Source organism: Podarcis cretensis, assembly GCF_951804945.1.
Source record: "Podarcis cretensis genome assembly, chromosome: 12".
Lineage (NCBI taxonomy): Eukaryota > Metazoa > Chordata > Lepidosauria > Squamata > Lacertidae > Podarcis > Podarcis cretensis.
The window spans coordinates 58,297,472-58,315,033 of record NC_137181.1 but is presented as its reverse complement, the minus strand read 5'-3'; the positions used below and the strand labels follow the sequence as shown (position 1 = coordinate 58,315,033).

The window sequence follows — 17,562 nt, the reverse complement described above, 5'->3', positions numbered from 1 at the left end:
CATATTGGTTCATCAAACAAGAAATTAAGAGTACGTTGTTGAATGTCTTAAGTTTGATCACAGAAAGACATAGATTTCCTACAGCATGTCAATCAGAGGCTGGAGAATTCTGTCATGCTGTAGTCACATTAAAATCAATGGAACTTAAGTTAAAGCCTCATTGATTCCATTGGAAATAAAGTATTACTTTGTCTGGAGCAAAGTACGTGACCTTCTCAAACACTGGAGCGAGAAAATGAATACCACGTAAGTTAAAGGGTTGGTTAGGTCTAGTCAAAGGTGACTATGGGTTGCAGCACTCATCTCACTTCAGGCTGAGGGAGCTGGTCTTTGTCCACAGACAGCTTTCTGGGTCATGTGGCCAGCATGACTAAACCGCTTCCGGTGCAATGGAACACCATGACTGAAGCCAGAGCACACGGAAACACTGTTTACCTTCCTGCCGCAGCAGTACCTATTTATCTATTTGCACTGGTGTACTTTCGAACTGCTAGGCTGGCAGAAGCTGGGACAGGGCAACGGGAGCTCACCCCATGATGCAGATTGTGCCACCCATGTCCCATAAGCACATCTAATGAGTGAATATGAAACATCACTATAAGACTTTGCTCTATTTTACTATACCCTCAATATTTGTATACCTTGCTATTCATGTGGCAGTGAATTTTGACTACACTGACTGGAACAAAACCAACTACACCCAGGCTAGTATCAAAAGATCTTTGCAGGCCAAAGGATTGTCAGGGCATGTTTTGCTCGAATGAGCCACAGCCCCCCCCCCCCCATGCTTTATTTTTGAAAGTGAGGAGGGTGTCAAAAGCTTATGGAATAAGCCCCTATGCCAAAGTAAAAAAAAACCCCACTGTAAAAGTACAACTCCCTGGATCCCAGCCTCCGTTTGTAAAGGTTACATTGCCAGGCCCCAATTTTATGCTGTTATACTGCAATAATGAGCTTCTACTACAAGGGCCTATGCCAGACCATTTTCATTATAGAATACTGTACTATTTACCCATTTTTGACAGGAGTAGCAGCAGAAAAAACACATAACAAGTAAATACATTCTCTCCTACCTGCATGTGCATATAATGATTTGATAAGATGAGGATAAATGGATACTGGCGATTCTGCATCTTCCCAGGTGCCACCAGATGCAGGCGTACTTGGTTCTGGAGGTTGCCTGGGATGTAATAGCATCTCATTTCCTGATCCATTCTCCTTTTCTTCTAACAAGTTTTCTTTTTGCTTCACTTGCTGAGTCTTTAGTAGCTGAGATAGCAAAACTGTGAACGCACTCTGCACAGCTGCTTGAGTGACCTCAGTGTCAACCTTTGCTTGGGTCAGTTGAGCTGGCTGCGCAGGAGGCAAAGAGGCTGCAGTTTGTTTTAAAGGCTCCTGGTCAGGTGAGAGAGGCAGTGGGAGCTGCTGCTGTTGCTGTTGCTGTTGCTGTTGCTGCTGCTGCTGCTGCTGCTGCTGCTCCTGCTCAGTCTGTTTTTCTCCTGCTTCCAAAATGCCAGCTGGAAGGTTTATTTTATTCAGCTGTTGCTCAGTCTCAGGATTCACCTTAATATTCAGCACTTGAGCAAATTGTGCCATGTTAATACTGGATTTAGACTGAAGCAGGTTTAGGAGAATGGCCACTTCATTTTGATTTAGTGGCTGACCACTGCCTCCTTTCACTGAAAACAAAACAAAAACAGGTGTTTAATATGACCATAGGTAAGGACCAAAGCAAAATAAATTGACAATGACTGTTCAGATGTTTACCTAAACCTTGGCTTAGAATATCGCAATGAGCATCCTACACACTCTAGGGAGGAAGAGAATGAACGTTTCTGTTTTCCTTTTATATCCAAACTCACAGAACAGTAGTTGTTCTAAGTTTTCACTTTCTTCCTATTATACCTGAAGCTCATAAATCAGATGTATATTTGCTTTCACCAGCACAGATGGATTTTTCAATAAGAAAAATTAAATGAATTTGTACATTACACTTTGGGAAAAGGTATTATCTCAGCAAAATGACCTCAAAATAAATTTTGACAAACAAAGGAAAACATGTTTGAATGGTTTTCTCTCACCATTTCCTAAACATTCCTAGTTGTCTGGTTGCAAAACCACACTTTCCTAACCTTGATGACCTTACCTCTTGTTCATCTTGCTGCGTCCACCTGTCACTGAACATAAAGGACACGAGGGCAGGAAATCATGGAATAGCCCAAAATGGCTATGGTGGGTGCTTGAATGTACACACACAAATACATTCTCAAGACAGAAGCTAAAAAAATTACTTGTTGCCACCAGGTGACTATGCAGAGCCAACCACCATTTTGTGTAAGCCCTCTTCTCTGCTAGAAGATAATATGCATATTCAGCATGATCTACACTCTGAGCCAGTGTGGAGTAATGGTTAGTGTTGGACCATGACCTGTGAGACCAGGGTCCAAAACCCTACTCAGCCATGAAGCTCCCTTGGGCCAGTCAGCATCTCTTAGGCTAAGTTACCTCACAGGGTTGTTGTGAGGATGAAATGAGGACCATGTACACCATCTTGAGCTCCTTGGAAGAAAAAGGTAGTACAGTGGTACCTCAGGTTAAGTACTTAATTCATTCTAGAGGTCCATTCTTAACCTGAAACTGCTCTTAACCTGAAGCACCACTTTAGCTAATGTGGCCTCCTGCTGCCGCCGCACCGCCAGAGCACGATTTCTGTTCTCATCCTGAAGTAAAGTTCTTAACCTGAAGCACTTTTTCTGGGTTAGCGGAGTCTGTAACCTGAAGTGTATGTAACCTGAGGTACCACTGTATATAAATGCAATAGTTAAATACTCCAGTGGCAAAGAAGAGGGACAATAAATTCCTAAGGGATCAGCTCTCTGTGTCTGGCACAAAAATATGTCAATTATTGTTCTCCTTTATGGGCTTCAACAATAAAAGGTAAGGTGAACAATCTTCCTTTCCTCTTGATTATTTTCAAGGCTGACTGGGCAAATCTGATAATGAAGCTAAGACATTAGATCAGGGATTGGCAACCTGCAGCCCATGGGCCACAAGTGGCCCAAGAGGGTTGTTTAAACAGTCCACGAGCCACCCCTGAACCGAGCCGCCCGCTTGGCAAGCCCCCGTGCTAAACCCCGCACAGCGTGGAGCAGGGACTGGCTTCTGCGGTGCCGGAAATCGCATCTGTGCAGACGCGATCCAGCCCACAGAGTGATCTCCGCAGGAGTGAAGTGGCCCAGGCGAGGTAAACCTTGCCGACCCCTGCATTAAATGCAGACACATTAAAGGTATCTGGTGACAAGCAACTTCTATACAAAGGTGTCAGTTCCTGCAACATGTTCACATGAAGTCAACGGGACATACCCACATTTGTTTTACAACAGAAATATATTAAGCTGAATGTGACTGCACATACACAGGTTGCCTGTAGAAAAACTGTTACAAAACCCTAAGTTAAATTTCATTGCCCTGCAGATTTGTTTGGGAAGCTGTACATGAATTTAAACAATAAGAAATTACTGACCAAGTGCTATGTTAGAACTGCCTTGCATTTTCAGTTGAGAAGAGGTCTGCAGGCCTTGGGGTGTGTTGGCTCTGCTGTCATCCATTCCCAAGGACAAATCCTTCCTTGGGATTTTAGTTGCATCATCGGTCATGCCCATCTGCTTTTGCCTTCTGCGCTTCTTACTCCATAGCTCATGGCAATCCTGCCATAAAGGAAGGCTGTAAAAAAAAATATAATCACTTCAGAAAGCATCATAACACCTGAGATTTAGTGATGAGTCAATAAGACCTCATACCTGAAACAAAAACATCCAAGGGCTCTTGAACTTGTGTCACTGCTTTGCAGTGTCCTTCATTTCTTAACAAAAACCAGGAATAAAACTGTTCAACACAGGATAATACTTGCTGTTGAGGAGCTTTGCAGCAATAAGATACGAGGTATGAATTCCAGCACTCAATAGCTATGTAAAGTATCTTGGTGCCAAGCTCAGCTGACCTTTCTCATTTAGGCAAATGTATATGGTCATGTTCCTCATACATTAGATATAGCCAAAATTATTTTAAGTTAACAAAAGCGGGGGGGGGGGGGGCTGCCTGTACATTATCTTTTCAAGTTTTTTCTTTTCTCCATCATGTGTGCAGAAGAAGCACACGGCCCCATTCACATGCAACAGTAAGCCATAGTCTGAATCCACTATGGCTTTCCTTGTACATATGAAGCATATTCATGTCAACTGCTCAAATCAAGCTCTCTTCACTCTACCGCAATGGAAACTGAGAAACAAACCACAGAGCAACAGGCTTTGTATTACATACAAAAACTTACAGTTTATTTCTACAAGGACTAAGCCAAGAACAAACCTTGGCTTCAAGAATGAACCTGCTTGTTCAAAGGAAGTCATAGGGTCCATCCCTCTCCCCCACAGAATAAAACACAGGATTTAAACAAGTAAAACAGCAAACCAATAACTCTCCTTTCCCACAGAGACATTTATAAGCCTGTAGAATATTAATTAGCAGAAGGCCTGATTGAAGAGGAAATTATTCACCTGGCATCTAAAAATATATAATGAAAGAGTCAGGCAAACCTCCCTGGGGAGAGCATTCCACAAACAGGGAGCTACTACAGAAAAGGCCCATTCTCGTGTTGCCACCATCCAGACCTCACGTGGAGGCAGCACAAGAAGAAGGGCCTCAGGTGATGAACACAGAGTCTGGGACGGTTTGCATGGGCAGAGGCGGTCCTTCAGGTATTGCAGTCTCAACTTATACGGGAGTTATGTTCTAGGGACAGTGTCTAAGGCCAAAATCACATAGAGTCAAAACATACTCTCCCTGCACCTCCAAATGCTTGCCCAAAGTGTGTACAATGGCAGGTGAGATTGCCACTATTTCCCCCCCACACACACACCAATACACACCCCTTTGTTTTATTTTGATCGGCCAAGAGTGCTAACGAGTGAACTTGCACAAGTTAGATGCAGGTAAGTTGTGAGTCAACTGTATACCAAAGCTACCCTCCTTATTTGTAGAGCCATTAAATGCTGGAAGTTTTATGAAGTTTAGAAGCATCATTCCAACAGTATGCTCATAATGTATTTCATACACACACCCAGTTGCAGAAAAACTGAAAACATGTGCATCACAGAGCACCTGCTAGTAGAACTGAAGTATTAAAATCTTGTTTCCATAGCAAATGAACTCTAGAGATGGGTACTTACTCTGGTGGAGGCATCTTTGAAGGGTCCACATCTCTCAGAAATTCACACTGAAGTGCCTGTTCAGCTGTGCAGCGCTTGCTGGGATCCAAAGCAAGCATGTAATCAAAGAGATCTAGTGCAGCTGCGGGAATACTGTCAAGAAGATGAATAAAGTGATGTAATTTGTCATCAGAGTTCAATTTTGTGTGTTTTCAACCACCTCTTCTAACTTACTGGCTTGGTGAACTTAGTTTTATAATTTACTGTACAATTAGGACTCCATGCTATAGACTTCAGGGCAAATTCAAGGCAATTTCCTTTGACAGCATAGGCTTATAATTTATTTCCATTTATATGCTGCTTTTCAGTGGCAGTTCCCAGATTTGCAGAAAAACAAAGAATGCAACTACAAAAACAGTATATTTCAAAGTCAACTGGGTTCAGAAGAGCAAATTCAAAGCATCTTAGAAATGTAACAAACTTAGGCACAACTGCAATTTACAGCACATAAGGTATAAGCACATGACCATATTTCATAAACATCAAAGCGGTTTACAAAAAGAATTCCTGTGTCTTCAACAGCATCAGGAGAGGCAGGTATTAAAACAGGTGTCACATTTCCAAACATGGAGATTGCAAAGAAGTGGGACCACTAGAAAAAATGAATAAGCCTTAGATAGCATGTGAGGGTTCTCATGATTGTTTTCCACAATATAAACTAGATGTTGGGGATAAATGTTTTTGCCTAATTTTCTTAATTATGTTAGGACCATTTTAAGCAGTGTGCCAATGGAGCCCACCTGTAGCATTCTATGTGCTTGCCATACCTCACCTATGTCTGCTGTGTCAGCATGGAAAAGCTGGATAGCCCTGCTGGCTTATCCATTCAGCTGACACACAGTAACTAAAAGTACAGTTCAAAATTGAAGCCAGCTGAATGGAAAACTCTTTCTATCTATAATATCCTTGCTTTGGAAGTTACGGGGAGTTCCAAAGTAACTGAATAAAATGAAATTTTAAGAATCGTTTCATAAGTTTTAAAAACATGCACATAATTTTTAAAAATCTCCCCTTGAGGAAAGGGGCACGAGTACCAGCTACCTGGCTAGAGTTAATGGATATATAGATTGATGGATCTGCACAGGCACACACTCCATAGACTGGAGGGTAGAAACCATGAAAAAGAACAGACCAGCATTAACGATATTATGAACTGTACCAATTGCAGACGCATCAAGGGAATATTAAGAGCACAGTTTTAATAGCTTGACAAAACAGAAGCCAAATTCTGACTCAACAAAATCAATGAAGGAAAAAAACAGAATTAGTAGCTCATTCCTTACAAAGCAAATTCTTCTCTTAGTCTTCTACGATACTGCTTCTTTGGTTTCATGGTGTTGAAATATGCCAGTTTTATCACATCAGGCCATACTGCAGGACAAGGACTCCCACATATGCGGCTGTATGAAAAACATTGAATGAATGCATGTAGATATTAAGGTTAAAAGGTACGAGTAATAAATACTGAATCAAAATGAGAATGTGATGACTATTTCCCTTAGCCTGGAACCTTATAAACTTAAATAAAGCAACTGAAGAGAAATACAAAGATAATGAACTTGGCAGATAAGAATATCCCATAATGAAGAGACCATTTGGTTTTAGGCCTATTAAGGTGATGTGGAGAAGAGACTTGACGAAACTCAAAACACTGGTTATTAATAGCTAATGTTAACTGTACAGTTAAGTTATCCAAGTTGGAAACTGGTGAAATGGCAACTCTGGTTACTCTCTGACTTTACATCAAGCTATTGAGTTTTAAAAGATAAACAGAGGAGCTGTTCTCTTCTACACATTTTCCTACTAGGCAAGTCAGTGAGGTTTCGTTCAAGGATATGCTTGCTTAGGATCAAGGTACAAGAAGAAATACTTGGACACAGACCGATCTGTGCCATGCCCAATATATTTTGATGTAACAGAAGGTAAACATAATGAGTGATAGGCTCATTCTTCTACAGCACAAAAGAAAAAGGGAAATTTTATAATAACCTAAATCATCTCAAGTATTCTTGCCCAGTTTTAGTACTACGAGATCTGCTAACATAAGAGGAGCCAGTGGCCCACCTAGTCCAACTGTTCTCGCAGTTGGCCAGCCTGATGCGTCTGGGAAGCCCAAGTGTGATGACTATTGTAAGTTATCACACTGAAGGTGGTTCAGGCATTCATCATCATGTTAATGAAATGAATCAAATCCATTCTCAATGTTCAACAAAAGAGACAAGCAGCTATTTTAAGCTAGATAAAACAACAACAACAAAACATTTCATCTCTCACTCACATGCTCTAGTGACATCTAGTGGCTCATTCTTTGGAGCACAGCTTTTATTTTATGAGTACTGTATCAAGAGGAAAAAGAAAATTGCCCTCTTACAGAGAGAGACCAATGTTCTTCCATATTTCGTAGTATTAGAAGTCAAGACTGAGAACTCCTCTGACTTGGGGACTCTAGGAAGGCCTAACGTAAGATGTTCTGTGGACAATAATTCATTTCACTATTCAAAATGCAGCAAAGGCTAATATGACTACTGCTGCCACCACAAAAAGCTAATTAACTCAGAAGATGCAGCAAAAAAAAAAAAAAAGACATGAGAAGGAAAAATAAATGTTACTTCTTCCTAAGTATGCATCAGCCTGTGTAAGGGGAAAAAAAGCCCTCCCTTCCTGTGAAAGGACTTCAGTTTCACTATTTTAAACAACACCAAACTGCACATATCACTGTGGGCTTCTGAGGGACTGTTACAGACCCAACATTATAAATGACAACTGACCTTATCAGCTCCAGCTGAGCAAGTTCCTGATTTGCTTGAAATATTGGTTTTTTAGTAAAAAGTTCACCCAGGATACATCTGGAGGAGAGTAGAAACAGACAGAACATTTTCATCAATACCATTTTAACAACTTTGTTGTTGCAAAATATTCTGCTTCTATTAACAGCCTTACCCGCAGCTCCAGACATCAATGGCAGGTGTGTATCGTTCTTCTCCCAATAGAAGTTCAGGAGGACGGTACCATAAAGTGATAACTTTGTTGGTATATGGTCGACTGGAAAAGAAAACAAATCTGAATTTTCTCAAAAAATGAATTACTATAAGTAACTTAAAATACTGGGGTATTTCAAAATAATGGGTTCTCCTGATCCCACTCAGAAGCAGAAAAAAACCCTTAAAAAACAATGTGCTCATCTCTAGAATCACAGGTTTCCTTTCACTATTTGTCTGCCTCAAAATAACCACAATTATTTTCTTATCTTCTCAGTTCACTTACGAACTATACAAGTCTTAATTCCCAAGCAACTCAAAACACAGAAGGAAACCTATCTTGAACTGGCTTGAAACCAAAACATTTAGAAGTTCACTGGCTCTGAATGGACTTTATAAGCATCCACCACCAGGTTAAGGCCTCCATTTTATATCTATAAATACTATATGTCTACAGAAAATGGAGATTTCTTAATGAGACCCCTTATGCCCGTGCTACTTATTTGAAGAAAGCAATTTCAAAAGCATAGGCCCAACTCTCACAGAGGCAGTAGTTATGTATCTGTATCTAAATATTCCACTTCAGGGTAGAATAGGGGGGCTCACAGAAAAGGTCTTCACAAAACATTCATAAGAACTAAGTCTGTTAAAAAGATTTAGCTGGCACCCTTCACTCAAACACTGTGTTGTACACACTGCTGCAGGGCTGTTTGTTTTGTGTGGAGGATCATACAATTGCATGAGCACCCCACCCCACCTGCAGTCTAAATCAGGCTTCCTCAAGCTCGGCCCTCCAGATGTTTCTGGCCTACAACTCCCATGATCCCTAGCTAGCAGGACCAGTGGTCAGGGATTATGGGAATTGTAGTCTCAAAACATCTGGAAGGCCGAGGTTGAGGAAGCCTGGTCTAAATGGTTACAGCACAGGTGAGGCTTTACTATGGTCATGAAGTTAAGGCCACTGAACTAATACAGGTACAGGCTTGAGAATCAGTAAACAGCATTATGGAACAACTCTCTCCATTTAGATTAAATAGCAATATATAATTTGCATTTTATTTTTCTCTTGAAGTGCTATTCTGAAAGGCTGTATAATAATATTTTAAACAAGCCAAAATTAACAATAAGTAACATAATTGTGTGATGTAATTTAAATACGAGTGGAATAATATAATATATATTCCAAACATAAGTATATCCATTTAAAAAAGGTATACACAGCAAATCAGACCTAAACTAACAAACTGAGGTTTTTATAGACTATAAACTATAAAAAAGCTTAAGAATTTAATTCAAGAGTCATTAATTCAAATGATATAAAACCACATAAATAAGCAAAATGGGTTAAAGCCATGGAAAATAACTAGGGCTGCCATATTTTGAAGAGCAAAAAAGAGAATATATTTGCCAACTTCTACTTTTAACTATGGTTCGCTATTAGGACTCTACTTGTGAAAAAGAGGACGTGTCCATGGAAAAAGAGGACACATTTCAACCCTGTAACTATTTTCTGCTACTTTTATTACAGAACTTTTTGAAACGCTTCACCTGGCTTTTAAAATTTGCTTATGAGAAATTTCCCAAAACACTGTCAAGAAGAACTGACATGTAGCATTCGACTTAGTATTAGACTTACCTCTCCTCAGAGCTATACAGCCGAGCAAGCCCAAAATCTGCAAGCTTGATCTGCCCTCTAGTGGAAAGAATAAAGATTTTACGCAATTTTTAAACATCTAAACAAAGGCTGTGAGGAAATGAAATCAGAAAAAAATATAAATCCCTGCATGAAAAAAAGAATTTGTAGCAAATCTTAATGCTTATGAACTAAAACTTAGCGTATGTATCACAACAGATATAAATACTTAAAGAACCTACTTAAAGTTCTAGATGGCTAAGTTGGTTAGTTTTCCATACAATATTATTAATATTATGAAACAACTTTCATGTTATGACAGCAAGACCCTTGGTGAAAACCCTCAGATGGGTCATTTTAAGTTTTATAACATGGTGGGTTGTTTACATACCACTTTCAAACTTGCATACCCAAAGTGGTATACTGTATAGTTAAAACAATATATAATGCAGGTAAATGATGTAATAGAAACAAAAAATTACAGAACAACAGTGCAGCAGTAAGCCACCTTTATTTCCTTACCAATTGCAACAGCAACTCTCTGAGGTCTTATAAGCAGTGGGTCCTGTTCCTGCCCCCTCCACTTCACATGCAGTGAGATTTATATTATTTTATGTATATACCTACCACTTAAGAGATGTTTTAAAAATTAAGCTATAAAACTTTCCTAAATAAAAATAAACTTTGCATACACAGAAGACCCACTGACCTAGCCTCTATGGGCATATCCCATTATGTGCAGAAATGGTGCTTTGTGTGAACAGAGAAAATACAGTGGTACCTCGGGTTAAGAACTTAATTCGTTCTGGAGGTCCGTTCTTAACCTGGGGTACCACTTTAGCTAATGGGGCCTCCTGCTGCCGCCACGCAATTTCTGTTCTCATCCTGAAGCAAAGTTCTTAACCCGAGGTACTATTTCTGGGTGAGAGGAGTCTGTAACCTGAAGCGTATGTAACCCAAGGTACCACTGTAGTTCCACTATTCTGCGAATGCTTAAGATTGTGCACATGCAGAAACATGCCTCTGTTACTGTAGTGGACTGATAGCATGTCAGGTATTATGCACATAGAGCATTCCACAAATGGGGAGCCACCCTAGAAAAGGCCCATTCTCATGTTGCCACTCTATGGACCTCACATGGAGGCAGCTCATGAAGAAGGGCCTTAGGTAATGAACAAAGAGTCCAGGATGGTTTATATGGGGAGAGACGGTCCTTCGGGTATTGCGGTCCTAAGCCATTAAAGGCTTTATAGGTCAAAACCCGCACTCTGAATTGGGCCTGGAAGCTAATTGGTAGCCAGTGCAGTCAGGTCCACATTTCCTGTTTCACATGGTCTTGCAGATGCCTGCAGCTGGGAAGCCTGCACACATGGCCTCTTTTATTGACCATTCTGGGTCGCACAACCACTGCCACAGTGTCGTTTCTCCTGGCAGATCAAGAGGCGCAGATGACTGCAAAGGTTGCAAGGTTTCTAGCTGGGGAAATCAGAATAAGGTCCACTATTTGACTGCTGAGTCAGAACCCTAAACCGTGTTTTATATAACCGACTTTTATTTTGTTCTGTGTATATCGCAATGCTTTTTGTTGCTATGGCCAACGGCTGATGCAAATAAAGTTTCATTCATTAATTCATTCATGGCACCAAGGCAATATCACTATTTGTTCCCAGCAACCATATTGTACATGGAACTCACTATACAGTTGAGGAAACAACTGTAAAACTCTTTGAATTAATTGACTTGAGGGAGTAAGAAAGAAAAATATCTAAGCAACCATTGCATGTATAGCTCACTGCTTTAATCCAGGAGTTGGGAACCTACAGCCTGCAGGTCCAATTTGGCCCAGCACAAGTCCCCATTTAGTCCACAAGGCTGTTTTCCCCAAACCATACTGTCAGGGAACTGACATCAGAGAGAAAAGCGGAGGCAGGGCTCCAGAGCGATGCCGGAGAGGGAACCAGTCGGGGGGAAGGAATTCAGCGTGACACCAATAGAGAGGAGAGGGAGATGGAGGAATCGGTGTCAGGGCTCCGAGACCCTTCAACCGAGACCAGCGGAGAGAGCGCTGGCACGCCCTTGCCATCCCCTTACTTGCGCAGACGCGTTCCGCGCAGGGAACATAGGCGGAGACTTGGGGTCAAACAGCTTTTATGCTGGAAGAGATTCAAGAAACGCCCACTGACGGATACTGCAAGTGACTAACAGGTCACGGAGGGCGAGCTCTAACCCTTAACATGGTTGAGCAAACGATCTAACTGAAGTGGAGGCAGTTTACACACCAGTAACCCACCCATAACCATCACACATACCCACTTGCCCAACACCCCACATCAGATGGTTCCAGTTTCCCCATGGGAAATTTGATCCCACAGCCAATCCCTGCAGAAAGGTTTGAAGTTACCTCCCCCACCAGCACCATTAAAGACTCTTTCCAAGACCTGTTTGATGCTTTGAAGTCCTGAAGATAATTGCCTGATAGCACTGTGATGCCAGGCAATTGGTCAACCAGTTAAATTTGGCCAGCGGAAAAGGGAAAGTAAATATTCCATATCAGATTCCTTGCCCCAGGTTTAATCCACGTATCTTGTTTGAATACCCAAAGGTATCCATCCAACTTACTACTAAAATATTCATCTGCCAAAAAAAGTTTATCCACCACTGCCTGTCCTACTGTCCTTCCAGATCCATTCTGCAGAAACTCAAGCTTAAAGATGAACCAGCTCATTTGAAATGCCTTACGGCTAATGATAATTACAAAAAACCTAAAAACATAATCCTGCCAAGACTTCCTAGTCTTATAATAATTCCATTTTTATATTCCCAATACAATTTAAAATGCCCGAACATGGCAAGACAATAACTTCATCTGCCAATACGTAATACTGCAACAGTAAAATGTATTAGTCAGGGGAGATTAATTGGGGAATAGTTGACTTGATGGCAACTATACAGTGAGTAAAGGGCTCCATTTATATTTTCAGTTTATTTTTGGTATATTGACTTCCTTGCCATTGTACATTTGTTCGTAAATTTTCCTAATGCATTATTAAGTATTGGCATCCAATGAAATGGTTTTGCCATTATTAGGGCATGTATAAAGTGAAGTCAAAGGAATAATAAGCCTTTGGAAGATTCTGCTTTTAGGTATTTTGTAATTTTATATTTGCTTTTAAGGAACTTTAGCTCTCAAATTAGAAACCCATTTTCTTACAGACTTGAGCGGGAAGCCTTTCCAGGTGAACCAATGATTCAGTCTTTATATAAGCCTGATACCTGTGAGTATTCCAACAAGATAAGCAGTTTCATTTATTTATTCCATAAAATTTATACACTGTTTGACTGTAAAAAAACCAACCAACCTCAAAGTGCTTTACCAAAAAGATAAAAACAATCAAATTATCAATAAGAACAACAATTTAACATTTTCAAAAAAATAAAGTAACAATAGACTAAAACTCAGATTAACTTTCTAAACATTTAGGTAGGCTTGTCTAAACAAATATGTTTTTAGTAGCGGCCAAAAAGGGCACACTAAATGTGGATTAAACTATATGGATTAAACTATGAAGTTCATACAATTAAAAGTGCTATTAAAATGCAACAACGTTTCTTATAATAACCTGAGTCTAGACTGAATTGTTTGTTGTTAGGCGTCTTTGGAGAAAGTGTGTATTGTAGTGTCTGAAGTAGCTCTCGGCAGCTTTAAAAGAAGTGTATCACCAGTGCAAATAAAATCCAATTGCAGCATAAGCCATGTATTAGTAAAAATAAAAGTCTTGAAGCACCATCTGTCAGGGATGTTTTAGTTGCAATTCTTCACTACAGGGGGCTGAACCTGATGGGGTCCCTTACAACTCTATTCTATTATTCTACCTTGAAGACAAACACATTTATTATGACATAAACTTTGGTGGACGATTGTCATCAGCCTATTCATCATCAGACTATTAGCAAGCTCTTTATCAACCTGTGTTAATGCAAGTTATGATTTATCAAGACATTTTTGCATTTCTAACATCTGTGCATACAAAACTGAACGAATACCTGTTGTTTAGTAAGATGTTGGAGCATTTAATATCTCTGTGCAAGAAATTCTTCTTGTGACAATAATCCAAGCCTTCCATCAACTGCCTCATGAATGATTTAATATGACTCTCATCAAAATGAACCAAGCCAGATTCTAGGAGTCCCATCAAGTCATGATCCATATATTCAAACACAAGGTAAAAAGCACCTGCAGGGAAATTTAATTTTTTTTCATGTTTAGTTTAATTTTTGAAGACAACTGTTGACTCCATGCACTAAAATGAGATTTGTTCAGTTCACTACTTTGACATATGTTGCCAAAATGCTGTAACGTAAGTAAGCATATCTTTCTTAAACATATTTCTGGAGAGGGAGGGATTTTACAAACCTATTCAGGACACTATTCTACATTTCAAGTTGGAATACCAATCTTTACCTCTGCACCTATTTTCATGGGAGTTGGAGGAGAGAAATTGCAAAGATATATTGTATACAAAACTGCTTTGATAATGGAGATTACAGGCATGGATGTCAGAAGGACGCCCACAACAAAATTCTACATTTTGAGTCTGGTCCCATCTGAACTCCTGTACCCATTTCCAGGGGACCCATGGTTTGATATCCTGATTTGTTTCCACACACAAAAATTGTTAGAATAAATCACAGTTCTCCAGGTTCACCCATCATAGAAAACTGGTTAGTTCTAAAGAAGAGGTTTTTAGCTCCTCATCACATATGCAAAAGCTCATACAGGTCTTTTTCCACAATGCTAAGCTATCTTCTGTTTCAACAAGGCCATATTATAAGCCATACTGAGGGCTCCATCAGCGTTGTGGCAAGATAAAATCTCCCTGAGATACTGGAAAATTCTGCCAGTCAGTGTAGACAATACTGAGGTAGTTGAGTCAATGGTCTCTCTATAAGGCAGTTTCCTATGGTCCTAGATATTGTGTTGTATCTTTATATGACACTTTCCATCTTGCTGGAAATGCAATGGGAAACTGCAAAAACACTCCAAGGTCTAGTATTATTTCAAGTCAGCTAAAATTCAAATGTATTCTTTTTTTCCATTGTAAAACGAATCAAGATCCAATCAATAAAAACATATGGAGTTAAACTGAATATAAATCCCAAAAACCTTTACTGAAATATGTTTTTTCCTCAAGAATCTCAATTTACGTTTGATATGCTTCCACAACTATTTAACAGCGTGTATATAACCTCATGAACTCACTGCTTAAGGTTATCCAACTGCTAAAATAAAAGATGAAGCCATTTCATGATTACTGTACTTCGTCTAACTCCAGTCATATTCACAGTTCTACAGAATAAAAGCTGAAGAAATGCCTCTTAATGACCAGTCAGTTACACTGAATTCTCCAATCGCTAACAGACTTCCCATTAGTTCTGAGACAGCCAAGTAAAGCAACTCATGTACAATGAGAACAGAGAAGGAACTCTGCAGTGAAGCATCCTCTGATAGCTGCATGACTGCTGTCAGTGAAACCTTCCAAGCTTCAGGCTTGCGCTAACATCAGCTTGCTAGCACTCAAACAAACAAAAAAGTTCATGAAGACTACATTTGATTCACAGGACAAAGACTGTAAATCCTTTCAAGAACAAATCTGCAGGATACAGTAACCTTTGCCTTTAGCCTTATGGTTTCACATGACTGCAAACTGATTAGACTAACGTGAATCCATACTTTTTTAAGTCGTTATCTCTTCAATGCTTTCTGGATCGTGTTTCTGAAGCAGCTTTTTACCATTTTGACAAATCTTTCATTAAAAAAAAAAAAGCTCACGTACTACATATTTTCCCAACCTGAACAAACTAATTGTTACATAAACAAAAGAAAGTGTTTCCACTTAGCCTACTTTACCTAACCATTATCTGCACAAGAGGGGGTGGATACAGAAACCCTCTTACCACAGCCCAGACCATTAAAAGCCACTGGAACATTTCAGCCCAAATCACAAAGTCAAAGACTGAGAAGATCAAATTTACCTAGTGCAACTCTCCATTGCAACCATCTGTCTGCCACATGCCACCCTAACTGAGATAGACTAGTTACAGATAGGTAGCCGTGTTGGTCTGCCATAGGCAAAACAAAATAAAAAAATTCCTTCCAGTAGCACCTTAAAGACCAACTAAGTTAATTCTTGGTATGAGCTTTCGTGTGCATGCACACTTCTTCACACGAAAGCTCATACCAAGAACTAACTTAGTTGGTCTTTAAGGTGCTACTGGAAGGAATTTTTTTATTTTGTTTTGAGATAGACTAGTGTGCCCTGAGCAAAGAACAAGTGCACTGCAGACAGAGGGTTGAACGCCAAAGAACTGACACAGCCAAGTTCTAGCCATATGCTTAAGGAAAATTCTCAGACAATTTCTCAACATCCCTCTAACTCCCAAAATGACAATCAAACAAGGAACCATTTCAAAGATTTACTAGACACAAGAATAGCTTTTTAAAACAAAAGAGGAACCAAAGTAATGATCTGAGTGAGTTCAGATCACAACTTGGCTAAAACGTTGACCCTACTTGCTAATCCTCTAATACAGCCTTCTCTAACCATGTGTCCTCCGTGTGGTCTGGACTACACTTCCTATCAACCCCAGCCAGCAGGATCAATGGTCAGAGATGACAGGCAGTGTAGACCAAAACATCTGAAGGGCACCAGGATGGAGAAAGCTGTTCGAATGGTATTTTCCCAAGAGGAAAGCAAATTGGCAGTGGAGCACCGACTGGGAGGGAAGGGGAGGTATAGAAATGGGGGTTATAAAAAAGGAGGGAAGTGGCATGGGAATGAGGGTGAAGGTGAAAACAGGGCTACTAAAGTGGCTGCAGAATAGGAGGAAGTGGCTTCCTAATTGGGCGGAAGGTGCAAAGAGGGCTTAGTAGTTCCAATGTGTGTGAATGTGCAAGAAGCTACCATGGGGTGGATGGTGTACAAGGAGGAGGAGACATGAATATGGGAGTGAAGGTGCAAAGCTGGTGCAAAGTGGGCCTGCAGAACAGAAGAAAGAAGTGGCTTAAAAATGGCATTGGGAAGGTGAAAACGGAGCTTCGGAGTTGAGTGGCGTGGGAAGGAAAAGCTCTAGTGGGTTAACATGGGGGATTACTTAAGTGAGAAAAGTTTCTACACCCCTTCAACAAAAATGCCCTTGGTGATTTTTTTTTTTAGTGCTGGGATTTTGTTTTGCCACACGTCCCAGAAGTTATTATATAGGGCTGCCATATGTCTGGGATTTCAAAGGCAGAATTGACCTCTGGGAGGGTGTTTCCAAAAGGCGGTGCTTTGTCCTGGATCTTGGAGAAGTCAACTGAAAAATCACAACAACTTTCAGGGTTTCTACTTTTTGGAATATGGCAACCCTATATTATATAGGGTATATATAGTACTATACTATATAATATATATAGGCTATATATTATATAGTAATTGCATTACTTGTGATTTTGTTGTATTTGTGGGTATTCACTTTCCAGCTTTACAGCTCAGAAAAGGGGGATAAATGTATTTTAGCAAGGCATATATTTTAAAAATGCCAATTCAATGAGAAAAACTGAATAGTATATAGGATGCTATTATCTTGCTCATATTAATGTGGGCAAGGGCTTGTCTCTTCTAAAGAAACCATGTTTACATATGAAGAA

At 40.0% G+C, this 17,562-nt stretch overlaps 1 protein-coding gene across 1 annotated transcript in view; it reads right to left on the bottom strand.

The window, feature by feature from the left end:
- The window catches only part of CDK13 (cyclin dependent kinase 13), a 36,757-nt gene that overhangs the window by 2,603 nt on the left and 16,592 nt on the right, over positions 1 to 17,562 (bottom strand). The window contains exons 6-13 of the mRNA XM_079947514.1: positions 13,920 to 14,109; positions 9,879 to 9,935; positions 8,205 to 8,306; positions 8,033 to 8,110; positions 6,548 to 6,664; positions 5,226 to 5,357; positions 3,524 to 3,723; positions 1,074 to 1,679 (exon numbers count right to left, since the gene is read on the bottom strand). Coding sequence (XP_079803640.1) covers positions 1,074 to 1,679; positions 3,524 to 3,723; positions 5,226 to 5,357; positions 6,548 to 6,664; positions 8,033 to 8,110; positions 8,205 to 8,306; positions 9,879 to 9,935; positions 13,920 to 14,109 — 1,482 coding nt within the window. The remainder of the gene's footprint in view (positions 1 to 1,073; positions 1,680 to 3,523; positions 3,724 to 5,225; positions 5,358 to 6,547; positions 6,665 to 8,032; positions 8,111 to 8,204; positions 8,307 to 9,878; positions 9,936 to 13,919; positions 14,110 to 17,562) is intronic.